General features: G+C 39.3%; 2 protein-coding genes across 2 annotated transcripts; both read left to right on the top strand.

Annotated features, from left to right (window-relative positions):
- Positions 1 to 1,315: 1,315 nt before the first annotated feature.
- Positions 1,316 to 11,581, top strand: gtf2h1 (general transcription factor IIH, polypeptide 1). Its single transcript, XM_013268718.3, has 15 exons — positions 1,316 to 1,523; positions 1,923 to 2,093; positions 2,186 to 2,378; positions 4,499 to 4,664; positions 4,763 to 4,856; positions 5,041 to 5,190; positions 5,273 to 5,352; positions 5,443 to 5,576; positions 5,657 to 5,744; positions 5,826 to 5,914; positions 7,177 to 7,294; positions 8,629 to 8,719; positions 9,237 to 9,352; positions 10,688 to 10,780; positions 10,867 to 11,581. The coding sequence occupies exons 2-15, from the start codon at positions 1,940 to 1,942 to the stop codon at positions 10,951 to 10,953; spliced, it is 1,653 nt and encodes a 550-aa protein (XP_013124172.1). The 5' UTR covers positions 1,316 to 1,523; positions 1,923 to 1,939; the 3' UTR covers positions 10,954 to 11,581.
- A 238-nt stretch (positions 11,582 to 11,819) lies between these two features.
- On the top strand, positions 11,820 to 27,648 carry hps5 (HPS5 biogenesis of lysosomal organelles complex 2 subunit 2). Its single transcript, XM_005470608.4, has 23 exons — positions 11,820 to 11,976; positions 14,559 to 14,688; positions 15,086 to 15,196; positions 15,329 to 15,393; positions 15,631 to 15,823; positions 16,093 to 16,223; positions 17,450 to 17,668; positions 17,747 to 17,818; positions 17,960 to 18,048; positions 18,284 to 18,462; positions 19,561 to 19,719; positions 19,814 to 19,973; positions 20,991 to 21,108; positions 21,447 to 21,593; positions 21,715 to 21,783; positions 21,864 to 22,447; positions 22,772 to 22,892; positions 23,052 to 23,201; positions 23,295 to 23,414; positions 24,770 to 24,883; positions 24,976 to 25,082; positions 26,166 to 26,457; positions 27,226 to 27,648. Exons 2-23 carry the CDS (start codon positions 14,581 to 14,583, stop codon positions 27,284 to 27,286), a joined length of 3,369 nt encoding a protein of 1,122 aa, XP_005470665.1. The 5' UTR covers positions 11,820 to 11,976; positions 14,559 to 14,580; the 3' UTR covers positions 27,287 to 27,648.
- Positions 27,649 to 27,656: the final 8 nt, after the last annotated feature.

The raw sequence follows: 27,656 nt of genomic DNA on the forward strand, positions 1-27,656 counted from the left end.
ATTTTATTTAGCATCTTATCAGATTGCTATCTACCAGATTAATACATTTTATGTGATATTCACAATTTAAACATTTAATGAATATATTTTCCCATAATATCATCAAAACTTACCTCACTTGTTAAGTCCACAGGCTCAAATGTGTGCCTTCAATACTCTTTGTCCTTCAGGCTCAAAAGTGTGGTCCATGTGTACATGTGATGGAGGCATGCACAGTGCCAGTAGGTGGTCTCAATAGCCATGCAGCAAGCATGTGCTCTGTACATGTGATTAAGGAATGGCATGGATATTCAAGTGTATTTGAATTGCATTTGTTTGTTTTTGTCAATATTATGTCAATATTTAAGTTCCCTAAGAAGAGCCAACCTTCAATTTTGAAAATTCCCAGTTTATTCCCATAAATTCCCGTTTATTCCCATGGAAAGTTTCCATCTTTGAAAATTCTGTGAAGTTTGCAACCCTAGTTACAGCTGACTAAAACTAGACAACAGAGGACTGGAAAAACGTTGCCTGGTTTGATAAGCCTTGATTTCTGCTGGAACACTCAGACGTTAGGGTCAGAAACAGAAACTGACAGTTCAGGCTGGTGGTGGTATGATGGTGTGTAGGGGATATTTTCTTGTTAAACTCTGGGCCCCTTACCTGTACCTAATGAGCATCATTTAATTGCCACAGCATGCCTGAGTATTTTTGTTGACCATGTTCATCTCTTTATGACCACAGTGTACCCATCTTCAAAAATTGCTGTTTTGAGCAAAATAAGTGTACCACAAATCTCAGCACATCTCAAACTCGTTTCCTGAACATGACAATGAGTTCACTGTATTCAATGGCCTCACCAGATCTCAAGTAAATAGACTTTCGGAAGTGGATGAATAGGAGCTTCACATCATGAATCTGCAGCAAGTGTGCGATGCTGTCAGATCAATATTGACTAAAATCTCATATGAATGTTTCCAGCACCTTGAAGAATGTATTCAAGAAGAATTAAGACACCTCTGAAGGAAAAGGGGGGTCTGATGCTAGAAAGGCGCACCTAATAAGTGACAGGTAACGATAGATTACAATTTTATGCCGTTAAAAATGTATACAAACTTTACAATAATGCGTTGTGTTACATTTTCAGCCTAATATTTGAAACATTTGTTCACATTAAATGAGTTAATGCAAAATGCCATATACTGTCCCACCTCAATCATGTTTAATATCATCCTTAACAGCATCGTAATTACTGGTTACATATCTATATGTGGTTAAAATGCACATTAAATAGAAATCGTACCTTTCACTTCTGACTTTGGTGGAACGACGGTCTTCTTCGCCTCATCCCACCGGAACCTTTATAGTGTAACACACCGCTCGGTAGTCATGTCGGCGCTGAAGTCGAGTCGCTCGTTGCCGGAGTCGTGAAAAAAATCGCCAGTGTAACTAATTCTGCAGTTTTTATACTGAAGGATAAAGCGTGTCAAGATTATGTGTTGAGGGGAAGCAAGGCGTTCTTTGCAGTATTGATTTCTTTTGAGGTAAAGTAAGTTTTCTCCCGACTTCACCCTGAAGCTTTTCTCTCCTTCACTGTTAGCTAACGTTAGGCAGCTTAGCTGAGTAGATATAACAAAACGGTCAACACCACGGCGACTTTGCATGGGTTTAAGTGCCATTAAGGTTATATAGGAGAGACTTCCTAAGAAGGAGAACTTACATTTATGGCACTATAGTGGAGGGAGTTTAAATTATTATTGCTTGCAGCTTATTTGAGGTACTTGAATATCTTAGAGAAATAAACTGTTCGCTTTATTTGAGCTACCGTTAGTGTTTTTCATGTCACTAGCCCATATGTGTTGCTAATCTCCAGTTTATAGTGAGTGATTACATTAGCGCGTAGTTACTGCTCATAATCAGCGGCAATTTATCTGTTTTCTCAGTTAGTTGTTTTTGAGCCATGACATCGCTATCAGAGGAGGTGCTGCTGGTGGTGAAAAAGGTCCGCCAGAAGAAGCAGGATGGTACACTCTATCTGATGGCTGAACGTATAGCCTGGGGTCCAGAAGGCAAAGACCGCTTCACAGTCAGCCACTTGTATGCAGATATCCGCTGTGAGTACTAGAAGCCGTTAAACTACAAATCGAGGCACAGAAATACTCATCTCTAGGAAAAGTGCTCAAACTGCTGTTTCTGCTCTGTACAGGTCAGAAGATCAGCCCTGATGGGAAAGCCAAAGTCCAGCTCCAGCTCGTCCTTCACACTGGCGAGAGCACCACATTCCACTTTGCCAACGAGAGCACTGCACTCAAAGACCGAGAGGCTGCCAAGGAACTGCTGCAGCAGCTGCTGCCTAAGTTCAAGAAGAAAGCCAACAAGGAGTTGGAGGAGAAAAACAGGTACATTTTTAACATAGATACATGCATCAATTAAGGGTAATGTTTTAGCAGAAGTAATCTCAGTCTATACTAACCTGCCTGTAGTAATATGTGTTGGTCATCTTCTGTAATTCAGTTTTGGATGTTTAAATAGGGGCCTTTATTATCAAATTGTGTCAAATATCTGGGGTGTAGATTCAAGCTATGTTATAAGGGGGAACCCTCTGGTACTGAGATGCTGCATTTGTTTTTTCCTGAGAAGTTGGATCTCAGAGCTTTCAAACCTGAGTGGACCGCAATTTACCAGTAGAAGTGGGAAAACCTGGTTTTGTTTGTTATCTAGAAACGTAGTCATTCAGCCATGACTAGCAATACCTGGAATACAGCGCAATGCCTGCTGCTGCTACAAATAGAGCCTGATCAGTTGTCTGAGTCAAAAATACATAACAGTGGTAATACAGATTATTTTAAACTTTTACTTTGTTTATTGGATTGGTGTGACTTTTCCCATTTTTAAAGAGGGTATTCCAGTGGAAAAGCCAGCCTGGGAACTCTGAATTTTCTGACTTCAAATGGAACGTAGCATTATCACAGTGTTAGCTCTCATATTCAGATTGGCCAAAGCTAGAGAGGAAAACACATTGTCTGTCATCCATGACATCATTTGCTTATTCCTTATGGGTTGGTATGTAATAAAATCACACATGTGGTCCATATGGTTGCCAATAGTTTGCTTTGTTAAAATCTCTAGTTGTTTGTTTTTGGCATTGACATGTAATAGAGGGATGCTGCTGCTAAGATACTGCGAACTACCTTAGCTCATCTCTTGTGACATATTTTCATGTGGTAGTTTTAACTTCATTTTTTATAAATTTTAAAGCTCATTTTTGTAATATTTGTTCAGAGTTCTCTGTAAACTCCTATTGAGTTCTCGATAGTTGTTCATATTTATTTAGTATCATGATAATCCTTTTGGCTCTGCCACAGGATTTCCCATTTTACAAATATTCTGCAAACATAATGCAAATCGCAAATGCTTGTCCTGCAGACCTGTGTGGAAATATACTCATTACTAGCTCTGAATATGTTTGACACATTTGTATACAAAGAATAACATCAGAGATGATTCAATTTAATTTAGATTTTTTTTAATTTGTTTGTTTACATTGTCCTATATTTGACTTACATTTGACTTTAGTAATAACAGATATTAAGTCTGAATTTTTAAGTCTGCCTTTTTAGTGCTGTTGGAATTTATAAATACGTATAAATAAAGGCTGGTAAAAATGCAAGAGGGGAAATATAATGATAATCTCATTATTTACCTGCTCTTTTCAATACAAAATATAATAAGCTGGCAGCTTTCACACAAGTGGCCAGTTACGTTTGCACTGTGGGCATGCATGTACTAATGTAAACAGGAGGCAGAGGCTAATTTTGTGGAGAAATACTATGGGGAGTCAATGATGAAGTGAAACTGTTACTCAAAGAACAAACTGAGTATAAAGTGGTCATGGTAGTAGACAACAGAAAAAGAATTGTTATAAAAGGAAAATTCATCTAGGAGCATTATCCACACACACATTTAACCTGATTAGGAAGCTGTTATGTTTCTGCTTAAATTTTGTGGCTGATGAGACTGAACTATTAAACAAGCCAGCATCAGCATTTCCAAAAGTGTCTTTTCTGCCCATCTAGACTAAAACACAGACCCACAATTTTCAACTAAAGCTGGACCAGTAGCATTTCTAGGTTAGGCTAAGTTTCTAGGTTAAAGGATACTAAAATGCTGTAGGAGTAGTGTGGATGGTGTGTGGAAATATTGTGATCAGGTTACACATTTCAAAAACGCTGCATTCCACATTAGTGTGTCTGATCATACAAGATATGGCTGAAATTAATAAAATAAACACAATTAATGAAAACACTAAAACCAAATTGACTTTGTAGTGCAATAAAAGTTAAAAAAATAATAATACACTGATCTGGTACTTCTTAAATCAAAGATCGACTTGTCAGTTTGCATGTATCTTATTGCTGACAGAGAAATGGAGTAAAGTAAATAAAGATGCTCCCAGCTCCTTTACATTTGTATGTGTCAACACACTTTTACTCTTTTATTTTTTTATTTTCTCCTGCAGGATGCTTCAAGAAGATCCGGTGCTTTTCCAGCTATATAAAGACCTCGTGGTGAGCCAAGTGATCAGTGCTGAGGAATTCTGGGCCAACCGGTTAGGAGGCATTAACAACACAGACCCCTCACCGTATAACAACAAACAGGAAGTCGGTATATCTGGAGCATTTTTGGTGAGTCCATGAAGTCTGACATAATTATGTCACATTTTCTAATCTGAAGCTCTTACCTACAGCTAAAGTTTAACAGACCTCACTTTTATGCTCCACAGGCAGACATTAGACCTCAAACAGATGGTTGCAATGGCTTGAGATATAACCTGACAGCTGACATTATTGAATCCATCTTCAGAACATATCCTGCAGGTAAAGAATTACATTATCGCCAACTCTAAGAGCATTAAAAAAAGTTAAATAGAATAAAACAATCTGGAAATTTACAGTTCAAAATTTGGGAATGTACATTCTGTGAGTGGGGTGTTAAATGTGCAGCTGGTGTTCCTCATGACATTTAGAAATGTAATTTTTTGACTTTGCATTTTACTTGCAGTGAAGCAGAAGTATAGCGAAAATGTGCCTCATAACCTGACAGAAAAGGAGTTCTGGACCCGCTTTTTCCAGTCACATTATTTTCACCGAGACCGCATCAACACAGGGACACAGGATATCTTCTCAGAGTGTGCAAAGCAGGATGAGAAGGGTAGGCAATCTGACTCCTTTCTAGGACTGCCACCACATGTAAGAAGCCATTAATGTAAAGTTTTAACATTCAATCCATGCAGGGTTAAAGTCTCTCGTGACTCAAGGAGTAAAGAATCCTTTGGTTGACCTCCAGTCGTTGGAGGATAAAACATTAGATGAGGTGAGATGATTAGCCATCCTCAGTCATTTGTGATAACTCTTTAATCATTTACCTTCCTTTACCTATCAAAACCTGTTTTTTGTGACACAGGGTTATGGAATTTGCACAACACAGCCCTCAACATCCAATGCAAACAAGTCGGTGAAGGACAGCAGTAACTCTGCCATTATAAAGCGGTTCAACCATCACAGTGCCATGGTCCTGGCAGCAGGCTCGAGGAGAGGGTAAAGAAGTCACACTTAAACCTGAGTGCAAGCTTTTCAGTGTCTTTTATCATTTTCCTGAAAATCTCCTGTTTTTGAAGGGAGTTGGCGTCTGACCAAGCCAGTGAGACAAGCAGTACGGATGGAAACTCGAGGGATTCTGACTTCTTTCAACCTCCTGTTAAGAAGGTACAGTGGCTTTGCATTTTCACAGTATAGCGCTCTCTGTAGCAGTTTCACTGACTCTGTTCTGTGGACAAACTTTCTTAGGTTAAACTACAGGAAGCCATAGAATTTGAGGATCTGCAAAGGGAAAACAGACCAAAAACAGTCCCATTAAACCTGAAGAAGTCTGACAGGTACCACATGTCCACTTATTTTCATATATATTATTTAATTTTTTCTGGGTGACTCCATGTTTTTTGGGGGTTTTTTTTAATCGAATAATATCATCGGTTAACAGGTGTAAAGTGATTCTAAATTATCATTAGTTAATAAATGTAAAACGTACACACACAACTTATGGGCTGGCTGTAGCTCAGGAGATAGAGCAGCTCATCTGCTAATCGGAAGGCTGGTGGTTTGATCTCTTGCTACTGAAGTCTGCATGCCAAGATACTAAAACACCATACGAAGAGCCAAGATGGAGTTAGTATGGGCAAGATACGAACCCCAAGTTGCTCTCAAGTTGTGTGTGAATGTTAGACAGAAAGCACGTAGAAAAAGCAATAAATTAAAGAATAAAGTGAATGGGTGAGTGAGGCAGGTTGAATAAACTGCTTTGAGTGTTCAGGTAGAGTAGAAAAGTGCTATATGAGAACCAGTTCATTTACCGTTTTGTTTTTTCCTAAAATTTAAAAACATCTAGGTTAACATACAAACAACTGATGTAATTTAGCTGTCTTTTATTTTCCAAGAATTTTGCAGTTTATGAAATTGTTCAGTAAGCTGCGTTTGTGTTTTGAAATGTAGTTTATTGAGAGATTTTTGCAGATGAGGAAGCTGACAGAACAAAGACTGGAAGTTTTGGAAAGTCCGGTGGTTTTTGATTGCATCATTGCCTGGCTGTATCTTTTGACTAAACCATTATTAGCTCAGTAGTTCTTACCTGCAACCTCTTCTGTATATTGTTTACATGAGTTAAGTAAATTGAACACAAACCCTTCACATCAGAAGCCAAAAAAGATCACATCCACATATAATGCTAGTTTATTTTCCCAACAGAAATTATATCTATTAATCTTAGTTTCATGCCATGTTTTTCCCTGCACTGGCTCGCAGCTCACAGAAGTGCTGCATTAGGTGCTGATTAGCTGTCAGCTTTAGAAAAGTTTGTATAGCCGAGATAGTTTGCTTGGCTGATTATTGGCTGTAGAGTTCTACAAAGTTTGAGAAGAGGGTTTGTTGTTGCTGATCCTTACTTCTTATGTACAAAGTTCTCACTTGAAGTGTTTCATAATAGATGTGATGTAATACAAGGTCAAATGTTTTTGCTACAGCATACTGTTGCTATAGCAGAAGGTGCTGCTCTTCTATTTTGCAGCACTGATTCATGTTTTAGGCTAACTGCCTCGTTTTTAGCCAGATTCTATCTGATGTTTCTCACTTTTCTTTTTATAAGGTATGCTCATGGACCTGTGCCACTTCAATCCCAGCAGTATACAACTAGCCAAGATATCATCAACTCTGTCAACTACATCCGTCATGAGATGGCTAATTATAAACCCAGCCTCACTCAGGTTAGAGCCCAAACTTTGTGTTTCTGTTACTTTAGCATTTGGCTAAAGATGTCATTAGATCTTCACCTGCATTCACATACTCATTCAGACTACAATTAAATGCATGCATGCTAATGATGAGCCTCTGTTGTGATTCAACCGTCACTGATCTTTGGAGTCATTCATGCACAGCTATGAAGTTTAGCAACTAATTTTCAGGTAAAGTTCAGGAGAGCACATGTCAGGGAGGTGCCCAACAAAGAGTCTGATATCCCTGTGATGTTGTTGTTCTTACAGCTTGGTAATCAGTGTCGCTCTAGGCACATGTTTAGGATGTAAGCCTCCAGTACTCTGTGTCAGAAAGTCAAGGCAGAAAGGCTTTTAAACACATAGTTAATGTTGTGAACAAGTCCATTTAAATGGAAATATAAGCCAGGAAGTTAAGTGCTTAAACCCATCACAAAGCAGCCCTGTCATTTACTGGGAAAACCTTGGCAGACATCCATTATTTATGACTCTTCCCTCAGAGATGGGAGATTTCACATACTGAAGCTTATATTCAGTGTTGCCTATGTCATCTGATTGGGAGACATTTCATTTTCCCAGACTGCAATCAGTAGATGATGTTGATATTTTCAGTTTCAAGGGGTGATTATCAGAGCTTTCTTATATATTGTAAACTTTGTAATATATTGCAATATTTAATTAGTTCAGTCTGCTACAATTTTGGAATTAATTTATTCTTTGGTAGAAAAAAAAGATTTAGATTATCGTACTTGAGTATTTAAATTGTTAGAGATAATCTAACGATTCGGGTAGTGACCGAAAGAATGAGATCGGGAAAACATAGGTGGAAATGGGCTTCCTCTGAAGGGTGGCTGCCCTCTCCCTTAGAGATAGGGTGAGAAGTTCGGCCATTCGGGAGGGGCTCAGAGTAGAGCCGCTGCTCCTCCACATCGAAAGGAGCCAGTTGAGGTGGTTCGGGCATCTGACAAGGACTGCTCCTGGGTGAGGTTTTCTGGGCATGTCCCACTGGGAGGAGGCCCTGGGGCAGCCCCAGGACACGCTGGAGAGATTCGCCTGGGTGTTCCCCCGGATAAGCTGGAGGAGGTGGCTGGGGAGAGGGAGGTCTGGGCTTCTCTGCTTGGGCTACTGCCCCCACAACCCGGCCCTGAGTAAGCGGAAGAAAATGGATGGATGGATAATCAAACCTCTCAGAGCTAAAAAATTCAATTTCAGATCCTCTACATTTAGTTGTACTGTTGATATCACTGTAATTACCTAATCTGCTTACTGTTACAGCTTTATCAAATTATGAGCATGACAGATTTTAACTACAGTCACGCTTTTTGTAGGTGTTGTCCAGCACAGCAGCTACTTCTGCCATTGCAGCACTTTCTCCAGGTGGCGTCCTCATGCAGGGAGGTGCACAGCAAGCCATAAATCGTAAGTGTATACTACAAGTGTGTACTACAGATTCAGTAAAAGCATTGTTGCTGACTATTGGCAAGCTATAAACGATTGAGCAACATGATGAATGTCAAGTTTTTAATTTTAATTTCTATCTGCTGAGATATGTGCTGATCAGGTATTGTTGTCACCTGAGGTGGGCGGCGTGGATAACTTGTGAACAAGGCAATGTAGGATTTTCCAATTCATATCATAGGTGCATTTAATAAAAATCTTGGACAGTTTAAATCTCAGTGACCTCAACGTCACAGTTAGAAGTTTCTGGAAATCTTGTTAATGCGATAACTCAAAAAGGAAGTCACCTAGGATTTTGATATTCATATGTTAGGTGTATCTGCTTGGAGGCTGAGGGGGTAGCACTGGCAGCTGCCAGTATTTTTCTTTCCTTAAATGTGTTTAATTTCCACCACAAAAACCATCGGTTGTCTTGTATTGAAACATATTTTACTTAACAGCTTTGAGAATAATTAAGGTTTGTCTTTTTTCCTTCCAGAAATGGTACCAACTGAGGTTCAGGGAGAGTTGAAGCATCTTTATGTAGCTGCTGGAGAGCTATTGAGACACTTCTGGTCCTGTTTTCCTGTAAATACACCGTTTTTGGAGGAGAAGGTGACTGACATTCATTTTGTTTCCATTATCCCTGTGACCCATATATTTGACTACACAAGAAAATCATCTTTGTATTTAATGTATATTTCTGCCTGCATGTAGTTTTGGGAGTAATTAATTAATTGGCATTAATATTGAGTGAACATGAACATAAGTACTGTGCGAAAGTCTTGAGCCAATCATTTCTTTATATTTTCCTAGGACAATGGGAAATAGGTGCTGTGTGTACAGTATATAAGGAAAAAACAGAGTTTGTACAATTCTAACAAGAGCGAAAGTTTATATTTGGTATGACCACCTTTATTCTTCGACGCAGCCTGAACTCTCTTAGGCAAGCTTTTATGTAATTTCTGTAAGTAGTCCTCAGAAATATTTCTTCTGGCTTCTTGAAGGATATTGTGTTTGGGATCATTATCATGCTGTAAAATGAAGCTGTTGCCATCAGATGTTTTCCAAACAGTATTGCAAAATACTAAAATATGTTATCTTTGCCATTTTTCATAGAGTGAACTAAAGAATGAGGAGAAATTGTGTGGTTTTTGCGTGTGGGGGGGTGTCAGGCTGCTAGTAACAAAATGTGAAAAATTACAAAAAATTGGCTCATTTTTATGCCTGATAATTTCGTAGGTCAGTAATATGTCTGTGTAGATTCTCAGTCATCCAGGTCATGGTACTCTATGGAGCTTGGAAAGAAAGTGGCTGGATTTCTTTAAGTTTTCATTTTCACAAAACTTGAAGAAGTCTGCTCGCTTTCTTTCTAAGCTTCTTAGACTGAAGGTCAGCAAAATATAACGAAATGAGGGGTGGCTCAAGACATTCTCACAATACTGTATCTTTGAGTTTTGAAATTAAAGTGGAAGAAAAAAGCTTTCGTCTTTAAGCTTTTTGACACATCTTAGTAGCAGCTCTCCCAATTGCACTGTTATTTCAGGTTAAAAAGACCTGTGTAAATGAATTTGACTGTTAACTGAAATTATCACTGATACATTAAAACTGAAGCTGTAAAATCCCATGTAAAATCTTGGTAAAAGAAAACTGTTTTTAAGAGTTTGCTGACTTTGCCCTTTTTCTCACTTTGACAATATTGTGACATCTGTGACTCATCCCACCAGCATAACTAATCCCAGCACTTAAGAAATGTCAAGAAAACTCATGAGTAAACTAAGTAAAACAATAAGTATACTTAACTACATATTTGCTATGATTACTAGTAGACATGCTTGCCACCACAAAGCTGAAACTTTTGTGAATTAGTTGACTTCTATCTGTGTCTGGACATCGTTAACTTGTTTGTTTTTTATATTTATTTGTTTCAGCTTGTATTTTATCTTGCAGGTGATTAAAATGAAGTCGAACCTCGAGAGATTTCAAATGACTAAGCTTCATCCTTTCAAGGAGAAAATTCAGCGTCAGTATTTGAGTACAAATGTAAGTTTTTGAGCCATCGACAGTGTTGCAGAGGCTTTCTTTCACCTCGTAGATGTAGTGCTAAAGTCTCTTTGGTGTTCCCACAGCTCACAGGGCACTTGGAGGAAATGCTGCAGACCGCCTATAGCAAGTTCCAGATCTGGCAAACCCGTCGGATGATGAGGAAAACCTGAGCTCTGACAGTTTTTCAAAGAGAACCCAAGAAAGACAGTAATGTGCTTGGACAAATGACTTGTGAAGGTCCTCTGAACTGCTGTAAGCAGACCACAGACTAAAGCCTAATGGAACATAGTTCACAAGGGCTTAATGAGGAGGATATGCTGCTACAACCCCAAATTTTCAACAAAGACTAACTGCATTTCAGTCACAGAAAACTGTAATTAGTTTCTTTCTCTTTTCTTTGTCTTTTCCTAGTGTTTAAGAGATTGGTGCCTGTAATGGTTAAAACAGGACTTTTAATAAGGTTTAACATGACCAAAATGCAGATGGAAATGAATAAAACTACAAAAACGGCTCTCAGGACAACAGTGTGAGATGCAAGTGGAGGACTGCCAATGTGTTTCATCAGTGCACAGGACAGAAAAACATGTGCATTGATGTGCAAGACCCCCCTCTGAACTCTGGATAGATTTGTTGGAACAGTTGTCTGGAAAATCTTAATCAAGAGGGGACGTGAATATAGCAATACTGTAAAGACACACGAGTGCATTAGTACGTGTGGCTCAAATCACACTGTCACTGATTTGTAACGTCTGCACTGAAGACAGAAATGTAACTCTGAAATAAAGTGAGGCATAAAGATTTTGTTCATCATACTGCCTGTGCAGATTTCAGTATTTCATTCAAATCTCTGCACTGCAGCTTGTTTTGTTTTTTTCTAATAATGTGATGAGTTGTTTCATCTTTACCTCAGAGGGATCGTTTGCTGCAGTATCCAGAGCTGTATATGTGTAGCCTTTGTAAATGCGCAACTGATTTGGGTAATAAATGCAGACGCTTTCAGTTGATCTAAAACTCAGAGGAAGCCCACGCGCTGCTTTCAGGAAGTGCCCTCATCAGCTGAGTGAGTGAGGCTGTCACGGGTCTGCTGACCGAGACTTTCTCCAGCGCAGCGGAACAAAGACGCAATAAATCTGGGATGTAAGAAAGCCTTGTAAGTGTGGTGTTACAGCCGGGAGAGTCGCTCGATATATCTGGTGAGTTTAATTTACGAACATTGGGTCCAATGGACATGGCAGCGTTTAAGCTAGCATGCTTGCTAACTTGTTATTGAAAACAAAGTGGGAGGAGCGGGCTGGTTAGATTTGTGTTAACTGTAATAAACTGTGACAGTGAAATGTTTTAAATAAATGTTATACTTTCAAGTATTTCCGCGTGGTTCCGGTGTGTTTTGACGCAAATGTTAGCTTCAGTGATTTTTGGACCGGTGTTTCAGATTAACTGGTGTTAGATTAACTCGTGACGGTGGGCGCTGCTTTTCAGGACCCACTAACGAGGAAGTAAACACTGCGAATGTTTTAGTCTTTAAATGGATATTATTATGTGTCTGCGCGCGTTGTCACATTTAGCATTGTTTTGGGCCAAAAGAGAAAACGCTTTCGATTTTAAATTATGATCGTGACATGCATGAATCCTCTGCAGCAACGGCATTGAACAAATATAGATAGGGGACGACACTACTGCCTGTTCATAATACCGAAATGGTTAATAAACGCGCTATCTTTGTTCCTGTTTTTCCCGTATATTGTTACTGCTCTGATGACATTTGAAGTTTGTCAGTCCCACAGTTAGATACAGCTACACCAACATGAACTGGGCGTTAGTCTACCCGTGCGACAGTCTACGACCAGATCAATTTTTGACACATCAGCATCTGACTCGATTCTGATGTATTTCAGACGGAGAATGTTTGTTTCATGCCCAAAGTGTTTTGGTACTTACAAAAAAAACTATGGAATAAATAAAATGTCATCACTATTTATTTTTGGTTTACTATAATCAGGGTTATTTTTGTTTATTTATTTTATTCACAAGACAAAAGACAGTTTATTTTAACATACAATAAAGGTATGAAAAAGGTATTACTTTTTTATGCTATATATTTATATATACCATTATTTATATACCAATATTTATCTTTATTAGCAGAAATGGAGAGGCCATTGAACTTCTAGGGATTCATTATAATGTTGATTTAAAAATGGACAATTAAGGACAGATGCCACATGTTTGGACTGAAGTACATGGATTACTTTTTATATTCTGCTTTATACAGTGAACCAAGTGCAAATGTAGGGTTTTGTCTCATTGCTTCAGTAATGGCAAGCACTAGTTTAGCAGTTTGAGCCTTCTCTTTAAAAAAAACTTTATAAACATAATTATGGGGGAAAATGTTTAACTGGGCATATAATGTAGTTACAAGCACGTTAATATGAAAGGTTTGGTGTTGGCAGCATATGAACAGTAACAAAGATAGATGGTTTCACTGGCAAAGGAAGATGGAGCCATAATATTAAATAAATATGAGCTTAAACACTTAATGCAGACTGAAAGCAGCACAGCTGCTGCAGAGTGTCAGTAAGTGAGAGGGAAAGTATAGCAGTAATTTGTTCACTAAGACTGGAACAGTGCTATTAATAAAGTTTAGCAAGGAAGGAAAGCTGCGAAAAAATGCTCACTGTGTAAGTTAAATGATTTCAGCATCACGGTGTTTTGATTAAGAATAATGAGAATCAGAGGGATTACATTTTATTACTGAATTATTATTATGTATTAATTATTGTTTGTAAGATTTATTATTTCAGCCAGCGCATCAGTGGTGTTTAATGATCTCAGAGCCTAATTGCAAATTTTACACAAGGCCATCAATTGTGAGGCCCTGTTGCTCTGATTTACAGTATAGTATAGTGCAGTAATGAAAACTGGTGTCTGGTGTAACCAGTGACTGCAGCCTTTGGGTGAACTATTCACAGTAGCAGCTCATTTTTCTGTAACTAAAGCTAACGTATTTATTGCAAAACTTTAACTTCTAACAAAGTGCAAACCTCCACTCTTGAATCTACACAATTTACCACCACTTTTGAAACAGCTAACATCCAACACTAAGTGAAAGGTGAATCATTTTGAACAACAGCTTGGGCTGAATGTATCCAGCAAGAAAAAAAATCATCGTCCTCCTCACAGCTTTTATCCTTAAATATGTCAGTTAATTAAGTGCAAGTCATCACTGTGCAGCACTAAGGCCTGAAAATGTAGCCAGTTCTACATTTTCAGTCCCTTCAGCAGTTAAATATACTACTGTTGCACCAAATTCATTCACGAACTCACACTAATGTTACACCCCCTGTTACACTAGCATGCCAACAAACAGAAGGCCTGAGGTCAGACTGGAGTGCTGGTTCTCACCTTCTTGCTGTCCCATCAAAAGGTCTCCAGAATAAAAGGCTTTAATAACAAAAAATGGTAAAGATAAAGATATTTTTAACTCAAAAAACACCCTAACATTGAGGTTTACTTATATGTTGCGTAATAACTAAAAGCTTCAGTATTTTAACTGAATTAGAATGAAATAATTTAAAAAGTGCTCTGTGCACCAAACTAACTGTTTTAAAGAGGAGGTTTTTCAGGCCGGCGGTAATGTAGAGTGGAGTCATGACTGGTCAATTAAAGAGGGTAGGTACGCTGCTGAAAGTCATGTGAAGCCACACGGCCGAGGGCCATGGTATGAACTCTCTCCTATTTTCTTTCATACTTATCTGACTCACTCTTTGTCCTTTAGCTGTGTTGGAGCACCAGTGAAGATGCCTCCGATACCAGTTGTTCCAGAGAACCACAATTATGTCCTGGCAGAGTTCGACTGCCTCGATCCACTTCTCTCTGCTCTGCGTTTGGACTCCGGCAGGCTAAAGGTAGTAATTCTAGCCAGTTTTCTATTTATATTCAAGTAGGCATCTCATATTCCTAAATATCTTTAAAGAAGGACTTGAAACAAAAACAAATTAGTGGGTGTAATGTGTCATTTAAGAATCTTGTTTATTTTGGTATTTGTCGTTTTGGTGGTGTTTATATTTTAACCATTAGTGATCTGGATGAAATAAACTACCATCAGGCCACATAAAGGGTTACTAACGGGGGCCACCATTGCCACATGAACCGCACTTTGAGAATCCTGGCTTTAAAGTTAGTAGGACGTATTTAAAAAATACACTGTATGGATTTAATTTCTTTCAGCTGTAGTGGAAGAAAATTAGAAAAGCAAGAATAAAATTATGCTTGACATTAATTCTGTGTTACACTGTGCTGTAGTGTACCTGTTTGGCAGTGTCGAGGAAGTGGCTCGCATTAGGAACATCAGCAGGAGGGGTGCACCTGATTCAGAGGGAGGGCTGGAAACAACGGCTCATCCTCACTCACAAGGTAATAAGTGACTGTGAGCCTGTGCTGCTCTTCTGTTAATGAGTGGTAGAGTTAAACATAAACAGTAATGCGGTGTTAGTTTTCTTTGCATTTGTCCACTGACCCATCACTCAATGTGCGTGTTTCTCCCAGGAGGGATCCATTGCTCAGGTGGCATGCTGCCCTCATGATGAAGACTTTATTGCGGTTGCAACAAGGTTAGCGTTTATTCAAGAAAGTAAAGAAAATGTTTTGTACCCCTCCTTGGTTTAAAATGTGTGTTAACACACCCACTTGTAGAATGCTGCCCCCTGGTGGTTAAAGTTGTAGTTAAATTCTGTTGTGGGTAACTACAAAAAGTACTTTTAAACAAGCTGCAGTCTTTTTCTTTCCTACTTCATCTCTGTGTTTGGCTGTGGTTCCCGTATTGTTCACTGTGTGTGATACACATCCAGTCAGGGTCTGGTGGTGGTGTGGGAGCTGCAGTTGGAGCGGCGGGTTCGTCCAGAGAGAGTCAGTGTGTCCTGGGAGCACAGAGGTCAGACAGTTACTGCACTCTGCTGGGATACAAGCGCGCTGAAAGTTTTTGTCGGCGACTCTGGAGGCAAGGTGTCCTTTCTCCGTGCAGGATCCTCCAAAATGGGAAAGGTAGTGACTGCTGATTAACATTGAAAGCTTGGCACTAATTAAAAGTACGCTCGAGTTTAGTGGTTAAATATGCAACTATAAGAGCTGCTAGCTCTTATGGTGATTAGTTTTCTGACTGTGCTTGTGTTGTTTGTCACGTTTTGTTTTTTTTTTTTATTATTATTATTTTGGGGGTGGGGGGGTTCTGGCTGACAACAGCAATGTTGCCTCTGCATGCTACATTTATTATATGTCAAATTCATGATATATGTATTTTTTTCTGTCTTTAGGGGTCAGCGTTTGTTATATTCCCTGTCCAGACTGTCACCACTGTGGACTCTAAAGTGGTTCAGCTTGGGTACCAAGATGGACGACTGCTTGTGTCTTCCCTCACCCGCTGCTATCTCTGCGACACAGAGAAGTGAGTACCACTTTTGTTCCATCTGTCTTGTGTCTTTCATATTCTCTCTCTTGGGAGAGACTCACAGAGAGCTCACACTCATGCTTCCATTTAGGTAAATGTTGTCACTAATGGTCCAGTAGTAAGAGGTTGGATCCATAATCATGGACATATTAGTTTTTATCACAGATTCTTCTCTTATTCTTAAAATATTAAGTTTGTATTTTTTTAAACATAAACTACAACTGATTCTTCTGTGCACAAAAGCAGTGCTACAACCAGGATTAATACGTTGGCGAGTTGTTTGTGTCATAGGTGCCACATTTTTAACTTGGCTAGATCGCCATAGTAACTTATGCTGAAAATATGGTCCAAAGCAGGTTAAATGTCCAGCGTGCTATGCTGTGAGTTTCAGTTTGAAATCATCCGTGACACATTCTGATTCTTTCATTAACAGTATGTTGCAAGTGTTATACTATGCAGAAGGAATACACTTTAGACAGCCACCCTGAGCTGTAGTTTACCTGTAGCACCAAAGGAAGCCCAACTGTAAAGTTACAGCAGTGTGAGTGATGTGGCCCACATTGTTCCAGTGATTGAATGAGCAGCTGTCACATTAGAAATAAATGGCAGCACCAACAGTGCACTTACTGGTAAAATGATTCAAAGTAATAAAAAAAATATTTAATATTAACTTATTATTGATTTTTTATTTCTTTTTGCAGCCTTGCTCTCCTTGCCTTATTTCCTGGATCAGCATTACCATTTACTATTCCATTTCCATCATATTTATAGATCTTATCACTTGTGCAGTTCGCTGCACCGATTTGGTTAATTTCTGCAGAAGAAGAGTCAAATAACGCATTGAAAACCATGTTTTACGTTAGCACACAGAGCCTGAAGTAGAAATAAGAATGAAAGCTGAATCAGAACAGAAGCAATATTGAAATGTGTAAACTTTATTTTGTTTAGTATTTTTTTCTCTCTTCTTTTCGTTGCTAAATGTATCTGTATATTGTTTACATGATCAAAATAAATTAACAAACAAACAAACAATAATCCCTGTTGTAATACCCGTTATCTCCAACACCAATAAAGCCTGGCCGTGTTGAGCTTCCTGTATAGTATATTATAAAATCAATATTTATTTTACTTTTTCCTCATGTTTATAAAAAAACTGTATTCCATGGTGTTTGGGGACCTTTCACAGTTGTTATGTGATTTTTGGCTTCTGTGTGTCTCTTCAGGGAGAAGTTCTGGCGTGTAGGAAATAAGGAGCGTGACGGGGAGTATGGAGCTTGCTTTTTCCCTCAGAACAGGGGATTATTAATGGGTCAGCCCCCACTGCTGTACTGTGCCCGGCCGGGGTCTCGAATATGGGAGGCCAGTTTTAACGGCGAGGTTCTGAGCACCCATCAGTTCAAACAGCTTCTGGCGTGTCCTCCACTGCCTCTCATCACCTTTAGGTAATGTGTGCTCCTGTGTAGGACCCTGCTTATTTTAAAAGCCAGGCTTGTGATCTGTTTTTTCTTCCTCTGACGCAGAAATGAGCCAAATTACAATCCAGTGCAGAAGACTCCACAGTCTATCGCCTTCCCTAAGCTGCTTTATTTTGGGTAATAAGCATAATTTATCATATCATGTTACAGTATTCGAGATATTTTCATTTCATCTGACATGTCAAATTGTTTTAAAAAAAATCCATATGCAGATCAGCCTGTCGCTTGACTAACGGTACACTTTGTTTTTGTGTATAGGGACCAAAACCTGCTGACCTGGACTGATTCTGCCATTTATATCTTCACACCTCAGAATGGACAGCTGCTCCTCTGGACTGAAGTTAAAGGTGTGTTTCTACCTTCTTTTTTCCCAGAATACCACCAACCTTTTATTTCATGAACACAAACTTTGCCATATTCCCTCAAAATGTAATCATTTTATTATTTTACTGCAATAACATCATGTTTGTTTTTAATCTTGATAGACAAAAATCATGAAGGTGAACGATGATCATGCAGAGCTTTGTTGTTCTGATATAATTGAGTGTAAATTATTCTCAGTCTGTTTTCTGTTTTTTGAAGATTTGCTTGATGTGGCGGTCTATCGCAGTGAGCTCTTCTGTCTCCATGGAAGCGGGCGTCTGTCCCACATCTCCTTGTTATCTGCAGAGCGATGTGTTGAGCGCCTGCTGCGCAGGGAGTCCTGGCCTCTGGCTGCTTCTGTCTGCTGTATGTTCCAACATGCAATCACTACCAGCAGGGTAAGATCGCTACTACTGCCATACTAAAGGTGCTTTTCCATTAGCGCCTAGTTGGCTCTGCTAAGTTCAACTTGGCTAGATTCTGCTCAGTTTCAGTCATTTTCCATTACAATGAAGTACCAGCTCAATCTGGGTGACATTTTGTTTGTGACACAATGCAACATTGGAGGCGATGGTATACCTGCTGCTTGGTCTCTGACTTTTTGTCACACTGAGGGTAAAAGAAGAGTCCCAGAGAAGGCGGTGGGCGTTGTGTTACCATTTCCCTCTTGCTTCGGTTGAAAAATGTCAGGTTTGATTCTTGTGAAGGAGCCGCTGTTGTGACTCATTCCTTCATGTCGGTCCCAGGCCAATCAGTGGCATGCGATGTGTTCATGTTACATTTTTGGCTTGATTCAGTTCGCTTGAAACCCCGCCCAAGTAGGCGCTAAAAATGTCCCTAGTACCAGTACAATCACCTAATAACTAACTCTAAAAATCAAGTACAGTCGAGTTGAGTAGGTGCTAATGAAAAAGAGGAGCTGGAAGTAGGGTTAGTTAAGGGACATTTCGTTTTCTTGGGACAATCTGAAGCAGGTGGCAGGGAGAGGGAAGTCAGGGAGTTTCTGCTTAGACTGCTGCCCTCATGACCCCAACATGGAGGGATTGATAGAAGGAAGGGAAAAACAGAGAGAATCCTTGTGTTTACCGTTAAGCTTTCCTTAACAGTTCTCAGCTATAAAAGCACTGGCTCAGACTTCTGCGGGACTTCATGTGATGCACTGAGACAACGCTTCTTGTCATTTGGTGCCATTTAATTGAATCAAATTGAATTTTAAGTTCATCAAATGCTATTTTCCATCATGCTCCTTCTACGTTAGATATATATTTACTACATACTACTGTGTGGAAATGTAATTCAGACTTTTAAACTAGAAAGGCAGTCGTTTGACTTCTGGTCCACACCTCTAAAATAAAAATCACAGTGGCAACGATGCATTAGTCAGTTTTCTTGACAACTTTCAGATGTTTGTATGCTGCAGATTAAAGTTTAAGTACTTGTTTTTTTTTACTTTGTTTATCAAAATCTTAGTAGGAATGAATTTTTATTTAATTCAGGCCAGGAAATCAATTCCCATTGACCGCCTCGAGCACCTGAAGTCTCAGCTCAGTTCCAGCACACATCTGGAGCTGATCGGGCAGCTGGAAGATGTCATTACAAAACTGGAGCCTCTTGACTCAGCCTCCAGCAGCCGGAGGAGCAGTATCTCCTCACATGTAAGAACTAATATTTTTCTCTATTTCTTCAGTAGTTCTCAGTTATTCTATGTAATAAAGGAAGTGTAGTGATATTAAATATGTGGTTTTTAAGGAGAGTTTCAACGTCCTGGACTGTGGAATCTATCGAGTGATCAGCCGCAGGGGAAGCCAGTCAGATGAGGAGACGAGTTCCCTGCTTAATCAGTCTGTGTCAGAGGAGGAGCGGCTCAAAGAATTCAGCTTTGTGCAGGATGAGGATCAGGTCGATCACGGTAAGAGACAGTCTTAAGTGATCTATACAAAGAGCCTTCTAATACTGGTGATAAAATAACACTTTTGCCATTGCATAACCTTCATATTTAGTATAATCTGCAAAAACTGAAAATTCTCAGGGGTGAAAAGTTGACAACCGCAGCCAGAATTTAGTAAATATTAGCAGACACAGCATTTTTCTGTAGAGAGCAGGCTTAAGTCGAAGTAACTCTTTCTAAAAATGATCAGAACAGATTAAATTCATCAAAACTAGGCTCACTAATACTGAAACCGTGATCACAGCAAAGTAGAAATCTAACTTACTTTTCTTCTTTCTTTCATCACTCATTCTTTGACTCTTATCCTGATTCCATCTCTTTGTGTTTTCTCTCTTTCTTTTTATATATGATTTATGTTTCAGGATCAAATTTATTTTCTAACCCTTCTGATTTCAGCGTTAAGAGAGAGTAAAATTATTTTCAGTTTAACGCTCTACTAAAACCCAAGAAAGAGGGAGAAAAAAACCTTTCAAGAGAATAACCTAACTAATTGGATATGGGAGCGTTCCACAGGATCTATGTAACATAACTGCTAATAATTTGACTCTTTGCCTCTCTGTTGTAATGATCATACATGTTTTTAATAACAACTGTGTTTTTTTTCTATTACAGTTTCTGACTTGAATTTAAAAATAAAATAAAATCATTTGATAAAAAATGTTTCTCTGCTGCTGCATTGTTGGATTTGCTGTGAGTGCTGAGCAATCACTGTGATTATTGACCTGCTTTACAAATTTAATCTTCACTTTGTCCCACTGTTAATACCAAGTTTCTTATCTTTTTCCATCGTATCACTCACATACATCACTGTTTTGGTTAATTTTTTTGTATCGTGCAGCATTTGATTTATGTTCTCTCTTCATTAGTCTCTGCCACGTTTGCTCCATCTGCTTGCATTATGTCCACTGTCTCTCTCATCTCTCTGGTACTCCATCCATCTGTGTTTTTCCTCCGAATCTCGCCCCCACCTCTACTCAGATCCGCAGACCAGTGAGCGCACGGAGGCCGAACGATCTGACCAAGGCCTGCAGTTTCACCTCCCGCTCTCGTTCCGTCCCAAACCCCCCCGCATCGCGCTGCAGGCCGTTAAAGACAGGTGAATGAGAAACAAAGAAGCTTTAACTACAAATGTGCCTCTCACCGCAGCTCATGCGGCTTTGAGCTATATTTTAACACTTTCTTCTTCTGAGAATTGAAACTTTCACTCAAGTGCAGCTGTGCATTCATATGCCTTACTTCCCCTTTCCGCTGAAGACCCACATCTGTGTTTTATTATTCATACTGAGGCACATGTGGTGTGTTTAATTTTAAGGTCTCGCATTTTTCATCCTTCTGAGTCAGTTCAACTTTCTATTTGTACCGCTTTCTCTTCCTCTTGTTGTTTTGCTATACGGTGCAACAAAACGTATTTATTGTTCACTTCCTTGTCGTCAGTGTTTCTAGTTTCGTTAAGAAGACAACAGAGAAGATCAACACTCTCCAGATGAACTCTGAGCTCTGGCAGAGACCTGAATTCAGAGAGGGCGGACCGACTGAAATATCAGCCACCACAAATTTGTACTCAGAGGAAATGGAGAATGAGTAAGTGCTGTTGCACCTGTTTTAGAGTGCTTAGAGCAATTTGTGTTGTTTTAGAAGTAGCTATAAAAAAGAGATCAATCCAAACTTTTTTCTTTTTTACTTTGACATGTACGTGTCACAGGGTTGGTGATGAAATATCTAACGCTGAGGCTGAAATGCAGGAACTTCAGTCAGCAACAGAGCAAGCTATGTAAGTACTGCATTTTGTTAATTTCCCCAATGCAAGACCCAGTAACTTCTATTAAATAATTACAATGTTTCCAACATCAGCTCCCAGATACAAGATCCTTTGGTGCTACTAGACCCAGCCTCCCTGAGAGAAGCTCTGATGGAGTGGTTGCCAGTTCTGGAGCGAATACTTGGGTCTGTGGAGCTCAAGTCAGCTGCTGCAGGTGATTCCAGTATGGATGGAGCAGGAGAGGAGAGATGGGATACGGATTATTTAAGCACCTGCTCAGATCAACGAGAGGAGCCTACCTCTTCATCAGAGGAACCGACAGATGTTACAGAGAAGAACGAAACGCCTAATCCTGAGGAAGAAGAGGGACAGCGTGAGAACCAGCTGATGTTAGACTCAACGAAAAACGGTGCTTCAAATGGGAGTCCTGCTGAGCCAGTCCGCGTGGTGCCCCCTAAACCCATACCGTCAGATCTGCTGGCTCATCTCTCTGAGCTGGCCACACTGTACACAGAACTGAGCTGCTTCAGAAACCAGAACGAACAAGAGCTGGGGTGCACAGTTTTCCTGAGGCGCTACTTTTTTCTGCTGGACCAAGAGCGCGTGAGAAGAATGTGTCTGCTGTGCCATCAGGAGCAGCCCGAGATAATGAGCTCCTTCACTGAGGCCATGCTAGGTCAGACAATTATCGAAAACTATTATTGAAAACTTATATGTATGTGTGTTTTGAGTTCACAAATTGACAAACAGACAATGTTTTAATTTTAAAATTAAAACATTCAAACAGAACAAAAAATATGCAGAAAATAAAGGTGAATACGTTTAATTTCGGTTAGGAAATTAAATGCATGTACTCTGCAATAATCCTATATAACAAAAGACTAAAAAATAGTCAGAATTTTGATAAAATAATGATGTACATATATTGCTCATTGTATTTTTAAATCTCATTGATTCTTGGTGGTTTCATCTTCATCAAATATCATGCTTGTATCTGTAGAGCTCACCCAGTCTAGCAAGGTGGTGGAAGTTTTTCAGAGAGGCGATTTGCAGAAATCTTTGAGAAGTCTGAGAGAGCTGCAGCCCTGGAGTCCAGCTCATCTCCTTGCTCACTTTCACAGGTCAGCATCCTTTTTTTGATATATCACATCATTAAAGTTCCCTTCTTTAATGTTTGACCTTTAAAAAGAAACACAAAGTCTTGTATTGAGATTTTAAACTACAGAAATAGAAAAGCGGTGTTAGACCTTGTGAGATAAGTTTGCTATGTTATTATCCAGACTGTATGAGAAGCACGGTGAGGCGGCTGTACGCTCCTTTTCCCAGTTCTATCCTACCATAACTCCTGCTGATGTAATGACCATGGCTCAGAAAAGCCATTTCCTGGCATATCTGGATAATCTGGTACAATCACAAACTGAGGAGCACAGGTACGTCTTCAGCTTAACCTTTTTGTTAAATAAATTAAAACACCAAGCTTGTTTTGTTGCAGAATTTCACACTTATTTCTTCTGTTTTTTTAGGTTGTCATTTTTACAGTCCCTTCTTGATCCAGAAACACTGAGACAGGATTGGCTGGAGCTGGCACTTACCCATGATGCTCCACAGTGCTGTGATACCCTGACCCCTGATGGACAGCCAAGGTAAGTTGGCACATTTTTGTCTTTATCCGTCAACTGGCAGAGTGAGATTGTTTATGAGCCCAGCCTTACATTTCCATGTGCCGTTATGATACAGGAACTGGCTCAATGATGCCACAAAGATAATGGAAGGTTGTGTGTAAGTTTTTTGACAGTTAAAATTTCTACAAATATTTTGTGCAAAAACCCTCAAAATATTTTTAATATTATACAAAGTAATAATATTAGGCTTTTTTAATTGATTAAGTTAGTCACTAGTTTATCTGTATTTTGATCTTAAATTATTTCAGCATACTGTGATGCAGTGGTGTGCAAAAGTCACCCCACCCCTCATTTCTTTTTATTTTGCTTCCAAGTAGCCAGACTTTCTTGGTTTTTTTTTTAATGCTCTTGAGCAATAGTTCTTGAGCTTTCTGAAGTTTTTCTTTGCACATTAGCTGCAAAGACCTCATGCAGGATCTGAGAGATCTTATCTGGTTCTTCAGTTCATTCATCTGCTGTTTGACTCATCAGAAATGGGTTCAAAGGAAGGGTCATCAAGAAGCCATTCTTAGGGAAGCGAAACAGAGGGGAAAGGATGTTATATGCCAAATTACACAAGAACTGGACTGAAAATCATTTGTCTACAGCCATTTGTGGAGTCTCTGTCATAATTTGGGTCTGCATTTCAGAGGGAGATGTTGAGGGATTTTGTCAAGATTGATGGAAACATGAATTTTTCTATAAAATCTGTGAAGTCTTATTGGCCACAGTTTCATTTTTCAAACACACGGTTATGCAATAAAAGCACCTGGATAGAAAACACACAAATAACAGTATCAGTTATGGATTGGCCTCCCCAGAACCCAGTTCTCAACATTACTGAAGCAGTGTGGGATCATCTTCATAGAGAACATAACAAAAGGCAGCTAACGTCCAAAGTGGAGCTTTTAATGTACGACGAAGCCTGGAGAACTATTCCTGATGACGTCTTAAAGAAATTAAGTTTCTTTAAGAGTTTGTTTTTTAACTGCTAAATGATTAAATGATAGAAAAAAACAAAAAACTACAAGAGAACATTTTAGAACGTGTCTCACTAATAAAGGTAACGGTGTAGATGTGACTAAAAACTATCAGCCATGTAAACAAGTGTTCCTGTATCACTAATTTTAGTCACTAAAGCAGATGTTTGTTTGTTTTTTACAAGTACTATTATTTAACCTGTAAGGCCCAGTAGACTAGCTGAACATGATGTAAAGAACCATAGCTGCATAGATCTAAACAAAGCCGTTTCCTCTGGAATCTATTTAAGTAAGATACTGAAGTGAGAACAAAGAACAATAATAATAATCTCTAACTTCATGTGTTTCCTGCTGCAGGTGGCATTCGCATTGTTTCACTTGGGGCTATGGACGCCTTCTGTCTCTGCTGATTCGCCTTCCTGCAGACTTTTCCTCAAAGCAGAAGATGTTAGAGACTTGTCGAAGTCACGGGTATAATTAGTAATTAGTTTGCCTACCTTAAAAAAACACAAAAAAGGGACTGACGTATGTAGTATAACCCTTTGTGTAATGTGTATGTGAAGGTACTGGACGGGCTACCTCTACCTCTGCAATGAGCTCCAACTTCGCACAGAAGCTTTCACCGCCATCTGTCAGCTGGATGACATCACCCTGCTGGATGAATCTGATGGTAAGACGAAGTCTTTAAACCACCGTTTCTCAGGCAGGAAATTTAGTTACAGTAAATGTGTCAGGGGTTACAGAATGAGGTTCGTTAAAACTAAAAAATGTGGGGGGGGTTTATACGTACACAGTATACATTATTTTTCTCATTGCCACCACAATATGACTGTTTGCATTTAAGATCGGTGAATGTATCAGTGTATCCGACCAACCAATCTCATTAGGTCTAACTATCCATTAATAAGTAAGTAAGAGTGAGGACAGTTAGAGTAAATGCAAAACCTGTGATCAGCTGTTCTTGTGCGATGAGCGGGTAATACGTCTAAATTAATTATTACCACGTAATAAAGATGGTCTCGATAATCTTCTTAAACTCCAACTGTGGAGCAGGAGTTATGAAATACAGACTTTACTGACCGACTCATTCAAACTGAGTAACTCTGTGTATCATTGTACTTTTCAAGTCGATTCATTTCAGTTGTTTTCAAATCACAACAACTGTGACCTCAAGGAGTTTTTTTTAATGTAAGGTAAAGACCCTACGATAATCGAGAGAAAACACTAACAACCCCCTATGAGCAAGCATTCCCATACTACTGTTAAATATCCTGAGAACCAGAAGTAAGTCCGTAGTCTGAGAGCAAAGTACTCTGTTTGGGTTATGCGGTACTATAAGGTGTTTAAGATCAGATAGTGCCTGATTATTCAGAGCTTGAACGTGAGGAGAAGAATTTTAAATTTGATTTAGAATTTAACAGGGAACCAATGAAGAAAAGCCAATACGGGAGAAATATGTTCTCTTTTTCTAATCCCTGTCAGCTCCCTCGCTGCAGCATTTTCCTTTTTTTAATGCTGTGGTGGAGGACAGAGGGCAGCCTTGGAAATGTTTGACTTTACAGGTTGTCTGAGTGAATAAATTCAGGAGTTCCTTTAACACTTGCATGGACTAATTCCTTGGAACTAACTTCTGTATCCTGTTACTTGGCTGGTTCATTTAGTTATTATTGAGAGCATAAAATGGCCGCGTATGTAAACCTAAAAAAGCACTAACACAAACTAACGTGTGTTCCTTCTCTCCTTTATTTGCCAGGTGTTAGGCCCCAGACCGTGGACGAGTGGAAGCTCTTGATCCAGCTGTCTCAGCAGTGCAGCAGCACGGTCAACTCGGAGCAGGTCGCAGGTGTGAACGGGAGCGACTCGTCCAACGGCTCAGCAGACTGCGGAGGAAAGATCAGCCCGGAGAGCCTGACTCTCATGCTGGCTAGGACTGTTGGGCCTGACCAAGCTCTGACCATCCTGGAGGATTGTGGTGTTCAACTGGCCCTTTCACCCCACTCCAAACTGGTCTGTGAGGTGCTGAGAGTCGCTGAGAAGAGGCAAAGGTGGGTCAGGCTATCAAATATTTATAATCTCAAAACAACAGGATAGACTATTCATGTATTGTTAGATGCAGAAAACGGTAAAAATTTGAGGTCTCCTGCCATTCTTGGCTGATGTGAGGAAGTAACGTTCTCAGAAACAAAGCTGCGACATGTTTGCATAACAAACTGCTGACACTGATTCATTTCCTCGTTCATTAAAACACGTAGTCGAGCGAATTAGCAGTGGTAACTGTAGTAGTTTGCACTTTTACACACACTGAACTTCAAGTTAGTTGTTAGTTTGTTATTTTTCTACTTAACACAAAGCACAATCTTGTGTGACTAAGATTCCCAAATGGGACTAAATGTAGTTCACAGTTTAACAGCAGGCTGCAAACAAACTGACTCTATACTGACTACATTTCATGTTAAAATTTGTTTGTACGGTCATTAAACCAGAAGCACTCTGAGAGCACAATCCTCCGTCAAGACAGCTCACTCGCTGGGCTGTTTACTTTTAAGGGAACATTATTATATTTTGCATATATCATTTTGTTTCACGTTCACATTGCTCTGTCCACTGGAATAAAATACAGGCTTTGCTTTTTACCCGTTGCCATGGTGAATCTTGACAACATAGCTCCTTTTATTCAGGGTGAACATACTGTTTTCTATGTCAGAGTTATTCACCGAGTTTTTTTGTATCCGTCTCTCTTGAATAAAAAGTCAGCTCAGGTTAAAGATTTCTTTGTCATTAAAAAAACTATTAAAAAATATTTTATTTTTCAGGGCCATGATCCAGACGATGCTCGAGCGGTGCGATCGGTTCTTGTGGTCTCAGCACGCCTGACTCCAGATCTGAAACCAAACAACATACAGCTAACACTTATAAGTCTTCCCACTAACTGCTGTTAAAACTGTGACTTAATTTATTCACTGTGATATTTGTCAAAGTCCCCCAATTTAGATGAAGTTATTTATCCCAGAGTGAAAACAGTATTATGTGTCTTCATTGTGTTTACTTGCCAATTTTTGTGAATATTAATGCATGTGTGCCTGCAATATGTGAGTTTTCTTAAATAGTAGTTCTGGTTACTGCTTTTTGCATGTTTCATGCGAGCAAATGAATCAATACATTTTTCTGCTTTGGCAAAAATAAACTGACCAAACTAACTGGGTAAAATAATGTGAATAAAAGCCATCTGCATCAAAGCTCTTAA

The sequence above is a fragment of the Oreochromis niloticus genome, linkage group LG7 (genome assembly GCF_001858045.2).
Source record: "Oreochromis niloticus isolate F11D_XX linkage group LG7, O_niloticus_UMD_NMBU, whole genome shotgun sequence".
NCBI lineage: Eukaryota > Metazoa > Chordata > Actinopteri > Cichliformes > Cichlidae > Oreochromis > Oreochromis niloticus.

Excerpts from the sequence above, each read along its gene's own strand:
- gtf2h1 (XM_013268718.3), top strand. The coding sequence starts at position 1,940 with ATGACATCGCTATCAGAGGAGGTGCTGCTGGTGGTGAAAAAGGTCCGC. Across the intron at positions 7,295-8,628 it reads ATAAACCCAGCCTCACTCAG|GTGTTGTCCAGCACAGCAGC; the intron begins GTTAGAGCCCAA and ends CGCTTTTTGTAG. Across the intron at positions 9,353-10,687 it reads CACCGTTTTTGGAGGAGAAG|GTGATTAAAATGAAGTCGAA; the intron begins GTGACTGACATT and ends TTTATCTTGCAG.
- hps5 (XM_005470608.4), top strand. The coding sequence starts at position 14,581 with ATGCCTCCGATACCAGTTGTTCCAGAGAACCACAATTATGTCCTGGCA. Across the intron at positions 16,224-17,449 it reads TATCTCTGCGACACAGAGAA|GGAGAAGTTCTGGCGTGTAG; the intron begins GTGAGTACCACT and ends GTGTCTCTTCAG. Across the intron at positions 21,109-21,446 it reads CTGCAGGCCGTTAAAGACAG|TGTTTCTAGTTTCGTTAAGA; the intron begins GTGAATGAGAAA and ends CCTTGTCGTCAG.